At 43.1% G+C, this 6,361-nt stretch overlaps 2 protein-coding genes across 3 annotated transcripts in view; one reads left to right on the forward strand and one right to left on the reverse strand.

Annotated features, from left to right (window-relative positions):
- The window catches only part of PARD3 (par-3 family cell polarity regulator), a gene marked incomplete at its 5' end in the record, with an annotated part of 471,015 nt that overhangs the window by 17,518 nt on the left and 447,136 nt on the right, over positions 1–6,361 (forward strand). The gene's annotated exons all lie outside the window — the stretch shown is intronic.
- LOC107123523 (calcineurin B homologous protein 3-like) lies at positions 300–1,102 on the reverse strand. Of its 2 annotated transcripts, XM_015426786.1 has the most exons (2): positions 822–1,102; positions 300–740 (listed from the first exon to the last, which is right to left on the reverse strand). In XM_015426786.1, exons 1-2 carry the CDS (start codon positions 942–944, stop codon positions 300–302), a joined length of 564 nt encoding a protein of 187 aa, XP_015282272.1. In that variant the 5' UTR covers positions 945–1,102. The 2 variants fall into 2 exon arrangements, with proteins under 2 accessions (XP_015282272.1, XP_015282265.1); XM_015426779.1 differs by having other exon boundaries at positions 300–1,102.

Raw genomic sequence — 6,361 nt, forward strand, 5'->3', positions numbered from 1 at the left:
CCTGCTCTTCCGTTGCTGGCCACCAGGGATCAGTCCCCTTCTGGCTCTGCTGCCGCCGCTTGCCGCCTTCAGCGTTACACAGCCTCCTCCTCCTCCGATCGTCGTACCCATTTATCTACTCGCCGATAGGTAGTTACTTGGCTTTCAAACCGCTGGGTGGGCGGGAGTACCAAGCAACTGCCCTAGATCCCTGCAGCACTGGGAGAAGCCAATCCCCCATCTACCCGTATTGACCGCCCAACATTCTGTCCTGGGTCGCTTTCAAAGGCATCGGCACTTCCATTGCAGCTCCTCTTTGGTTAGTGGCAAGGCGCAATTGGCTCCATGGTGAGGAAGCGGACGTGCATCTTGGTCTCGATGTCGATTCCTTCCCACATCTTCAGAAAGTCTTCAAATGTGATTCCCTCGTACACCTGGTCTGGCTCCATCTGCCCCATGCAGATGCTGGCAGCCTCCATCATGGCAGCCTCCGCGATGGACCTCACCGACTCCTTATCCAGGTGGGGGTTCCCTGAGAGCAGTTCCTGCACCACTTTTCTGTATTCCTGCAGGGTGATCTTCCCATCGCTGTCCGAGTCATACATGTGAAAGAGGAATTTCAGCTTCTGTTTGCGGAAACGATCCAGCTGCTCTTCATCCATATCCATCTCAATCGGTCTGAAATTAGACATGATAGTCAGGAAGTCCTCAAAATTGATTTCATCCACCAGCCCTTCGGATGCCTCTCGTAGGTTCCTTTTGTCAAAAAAGGAATGGACGATTTTGGCCCTAAGGGGGTTGAACTCCAGATCAGGGATGCGATCAAAGTTCTCTTTGCGGATGGTTGGCTGATCCCCACTTAGCTGTCTGAATCTTCGGTGGAGATGCTCGATTTGCTCTGAGGTGAAGCCAGTCTTGTCGGCGAGCTCCTGGATCTCCTCCGACCTGGAGTGGGACGCCCCCATGCCCCCCTCGGCGAGGCTGCTGGATGCAGCTCGGACACAACCCCGGGGTCCGGTCGGTTGGGGCCTGGGTGGTGGAGGGGCGGCCGGCAGAAGGGCGGGCAGGGCAAGTGGAGGGCAGGAGGGGGCCGTGGCGGGTCCGTCCACATAGGAACCCTGCAGGCTGCTGGCGCGCGGGCGAGAGCGGCAGAGGCAGAGGAGGACTGTAGTAAATGAGAGCAGTTGCTCTGAGCCCTAAATGAACAAAGTACCTTGTAAAAAAATACTACTAGTTATCAGATACTTTCTCTTTTGGAGCAATTGCTGCGGTGAGTGAAAATATAATACTAGGACCAGGATTTCATGTCAAAGATGTTTTCTAAGGTAATATACATAGTTATTTCTTTGGAACTGAGAAGAAAAAAAATGTAGAAACATAACAGGGTATAGAAAAGAAAGGAAGAGGGGCCTTAAATGGCACTACAGTGACAGGGTCTTTTAAAAAAGGATTTGGACTTGAGAGATAACTGATTTTGTGTACTATTATTGCCTCAAAGATTAACCAGGAATCTTTTTACTATTATCTCCAGAATGAGGTTCAAAGAAGAATTGTCAGAGAAATTCTCTATTTCTTTTTCATTTTTCACCTTCACTGTTATGTTTTCCTCCAGAGTGTGAACATTGAATGTTATAGAAGCAGTGTAAGAATTTTTTTGCCTAGCATTTGATTCAGGAATTTAAGCAGCTACAGAGTTAAATCTAAATTAGATCAAATGATCATGGAAATATTTTGTATCTATTGAATTGTATTGCAGGACGCTTCCACTGCAGAGGTCGAAAGGACCTCTCTGTCAGAGAAGAATCAAGTGCTACCAGGAGTAGGGTTGTCAGGCACAGCTTGGCAACCAGCAGAAGTCTTGGGTAGGGGGCAGGGACATCAGGGACCGTCATTGGGTAATGGTGTGTTGAGATTTCTGGGGAAAACCTAGAACTGATGTCACACCTTTCTAGTAATCACTGGAAACTCTATGGTAAAATCATAGTATTTCTGTTGATTCCTAGAGCAGACTGGTGTCACTTCCAGGTTTTCCTAGAAAGTGATGTCAAACCATCACTAATTCGTGATTTTTTATTTTGATTTTTGTTCCACTGGCTGCCATAGTGGCAGTGGGGAACAAAATCTGGGAGGAGATTTGCCACCCCTGGTGGGAACATGGGAACCAAAATAATAAAACTTGTACAGAAATGTGTTTGTAACAATATTTGAACTTAAAAATAAGTATTTGAAAATACAGAGAATGCATCAAACAGGCACTGTGAATAACAGTTTGAAAATAGAACAGATGTTCCAAGTCTTAAGATTCTGTGACTTTAAATTTTTTGCAAGATCTCTTCTCTGTGCATAGTCACTGAAAAGCAAGCCATTCAATTATTATATTGGGTTGGAAGCAGTGATGCATGAGAGAAAGGAGAAATGTGTGTAGCACAGTTTTGTTTGTGCAAGCAGTAGTGCAGCAACATATGGTTTTATCATTTTTTTTACAAAAAACAATGTGCATCTGGAACAACTAGATGCACATCAGATGGGCCACATGATTTCAGTTTATTTAATTTTCGTATTGTATCAGAAGAAATACCTTGTGCTATGTCTTCCATACTTGGAAAAACTAACGGGAATATAAATATTTTCACTTAGCAGAAGCAGAAAGTGAAGAGTCGTTTTAGCACCGTTGTTTACATAAGGTCTTTTGGCCACAGATATATTTTTCATGAGATCCAATCTAGTAAATACTTATATAGAACTAATGGTAAATAAATTTAGAGTATTGGTGACTCATCATTTCAAATATAAAATGCTATTTGTAGAGAGAGAAGAAATGGCGGCTCATCCTTCTGTTGTCAGAACAGGCATAATTAATCTAGAAGATTAATCTATATATCTGTTTCTCAAGAGGGGGTAGATCTGCAGACATCTAAATCCATGGATTGAGCCCACACTGAGATAATGGACAAGATAATGGATAATGTGAATGGAACAAGATAGTTCTTTCTACAAATCTGAAAAATGCCCCAGGCTTGTGGAAAAATCTGAAATCTTAAAAAAAAAAAATGGGAGAAGTTTTTTTAAGAAAGCCCAAACTATAAAAGGACTGCCTGTAGCTGTAAGAAACAGATGCCTTCACTTGCTGTTGCTAGGTAACCACTACAGTTTTGCTGGCATTCTAGGCTTGGTTTCTGTTAGTAAAAGGGAAGTGGTGGGGGCAGGCCTGTTTTGACATTTGAAAAAGAATTTGGGGGCCTGGTCCGCCTGCAACCACTGGTGACTTGCTATGACATGAGTTCCATGACTCACCCAGGCCCAGCTGCTCACTGAAGTTCAACAGCAGCCACCCCATAAAAACCAGTGTGGTATAGTGGTTAGAGTTTCAGCCTAGGGTCTGGGAGATCCCGATTTGAATCCCCACTGTGCTGTAGAAGCTCACTGGATGACTTTGAAGCAGTCACATAGACTCAGCCTAATTTACCTCACTGCGTTGTTATGAGTGTAAAATGGAGAATGATGTAAGTTGCTTTGGTTCCCCATTGTGGAGAAAAGTGATATATAAATGAAGTAAATAAATAATATATCTGAAAATGAGGGGGCAAATAAAAGTTAGGCTAGTAGATAGGCTGGAAGAAGAGAAGGAAGCAAAGAAGGGTGAGGATATGAGGGTTGCCAAGTTAAAGAGGAAATAATGTGAGGAAGGTGATTTATTTATTTTTATTCCCCGCCCTTCCCCTGCAAGTCCTTGTAAGTTCCCCAGTGCAGAACCAGGCCCAGCATAGCAGCCAGCACTGTGTAACTGGACCATAGCTTTCCAAAAAAACTGAAGGAAGGGGGAGCAGATAAAGCTGGGTTGGCTGGTGGGTGGGAAGCAATTAAGGAGGCAAGGCAAGGAGAGAGAAAATGGGAGGAGGGGAAATGAGATGCCCCCCACAAGTCCTTCCGGGTTCCAGCTTGTCCCCATATATTTCTGGACAACGTCTTCACACACACCAGCATTGCTAGATACCCACTTGGTTGTGAGCTCTCCTGCTTCTAGCTCCTGTTGCCCACCTCAGCTCCATTGGTTGATGGGAGAAAATAAAGTAAAAAAATCACTGTCAGAGAGAAGGCGTTACATCAGTTATGTCATGGCTCTGTATGTATGTCTGAATTCTTGCCCCCAGTAGGTACCTGGCAACCCTAGTGTGTGTGTGTAGACATTGAATTGCTCAGAAATATGTTATCCTCTGGACTGATCATGCCTGTTATGTTAACAGCTACTGGTGGGCAACATTAACACACACTAATATAGTTATAAACTATTAAATGGGCAAATGTACTACTTAGGCTTGTCAAAGGCACAACTTCCTTTTTTAAAGTTACTCTTTGGTTCATGTTGATAACATTGCTGTTGTTGCCAGTATGATAAAAGTGCTACTGAAATCTGAAATGGCACCCTGAAATTTTGGTTTCTTTAAGTATATGATGTGTTCTTGGTTTTATGTAAGCATGTAGAATTTCGTTTGGAGCGAATAATCACAAAAATGCAGAACCAAAGTATAAATGAAGACATGCTCCAAGAAAATGGATGCATTTGAGCTGGAAATGCAAATGTTTGAAATCATGGGTATACTTGAAGAATTCTGGTTAACCACTTGAAGAACAGTTCACCTCCATGCTTGCACCATCCTGGCAATCAATATGAATGACCACATTTAAAAAAAATACTGAACACTCATTTCACTATCTCATTAACGTCTCTAGGTCATCTTTATTTGCAGTAGACATGCAAGCAATCATCCCTGAGTGAATGAGACTGGGAAGGTCCCAATTTGTTCACTATCAAACCCCAAGCAGTGGGAAATGCAAAATGTCATATTTATTTATTTTTTTGTGAATCACTCATTTCAGTTCTAATTGGGAGTGTCCCTATACATGACATGAAAAATTGTAGCCAGGAAGGAAGGGGGACACACTGGTTTATGAGTACGTGTCATCGCCTAATAAATAATGCTCTCTTGTTGGATGCACCGAGTAGAAAAGTAATGCAGATGTACTTGGTATTGGAGAACTAGAACAGCAGACATTTATGCCTGTCATTATAATGCTGGGATTGCAGACCTGTTTTGCTCTACTATAAAGTTCAATTTTTCCATGCTGCGGTGGATAAAAAATAGTGGCTCAGAGTTATTTTGGCCAGCCAGCCAGACATATGCCAAAGATATGTAGAAAGTCAGTCCCAGTAAATGTTAGATGTTGACTGTGTTGTGTTCTGGCTTCACTTTGTTTACTACCAGTAACAATTTGTAAACTTTGGAGGTGTGGAATAGTCCTACTCAGGGCTTTTTTTTGTAGAAAAAGCCCAGCAGGAACTCATTAGCATAATAGGCCACACCCAACAACAGAAACTCATTAGCATATTAGGCCACACCCCTGACAGCACAGCTCAATAGCATATTAGGCCACACCCGCATGTTACCAGAAGTGTGGTCATCCAGCCACACCCACCTTTTGCTTCTTATTCTGTTTACTTTGTTTATTGTCAAAACCCAGGGCTTTTTTTGTAGCAGGAACTCCTTTGCATGTTAGGCCACACACCCCTAATGTAGCCAATCCTAATGAGTTTCTGCTGTTGGGTATGGCCTATTATGCTAATGAGTTCCTGCTGGGCGTGGCCAACTCGGGAGCCAGCCGGAACTCTGTTCCTGTGCGTTCCTGCCCCAAAATAGCCCTGGTCCTACTGTTTGGGGTTTCTTGCTTTGGGCTTGTAGCGGCATAATGCCAAGGGGAGGGGTGTGGAAAAGCCTCTGCTTTGCATGCAGAAAGTCCTATGTTCAATCCCCAGCATCTCTAGCTAAAAAGAGCAGGCAATAGGTGATATGAAAGACCTGTGCTTGAGACCCTGGAGAGCCGCTGCCAGTATGAGTAGACAATACTGACTTGGGTGAACCAATGGTCTGTTTCATTATAAGGCATCTTCACACGTATTGCATTGTGAACAATTTCTGTGTGTTTACAGGATGCTCAACCCCATGCATACTCAGTGATTGAGTTCTTATTTAGTGCAAACTGTAGCTTATAGCTATTGATTCAACAACAATTAGAAGCTGGATTGCACTGCTGATTTGGAAGGAAAACACAGATTGTTGTTTCTCCAAAATTGAAAGTAACTAGTTATGCAAGGGAAAAAGGAAGCTCATATGCATATACTGGTCTTGTTCAGGTAGCACCAAAACCAGGTTTGGGTCTTAATATCTGCACACACCCCTTCACTTTCTCATTATTAGGAAAGACTAAAATTAGACAAGTCTTTAAGAAGCAAAGTACTGATAAAGAATCTTTCTATTTATTGGGTCACGCTGGACACTCTTGTAGGATGCTGAATTCTGCAGTAGGACTATTCCAGTAGATTAAA

Source organism: Gekko japonicus, unplaced genomic scaffold (genome assembly GCF_001447785.1).
Source record: "Gekko japonicus isolate JY-2015 unplaced genomic scaffold, Gekko_japonicus_V1.1 scaffold230, whole genome shotgun sequence".
Classification (NCBI taxonomy): domain Eukaryota; kingdom Metazoa; phylum Chordata; class Lepidosauria; order Squamata; family Gekkonidae; genus Gekko; species Gekko japonicus.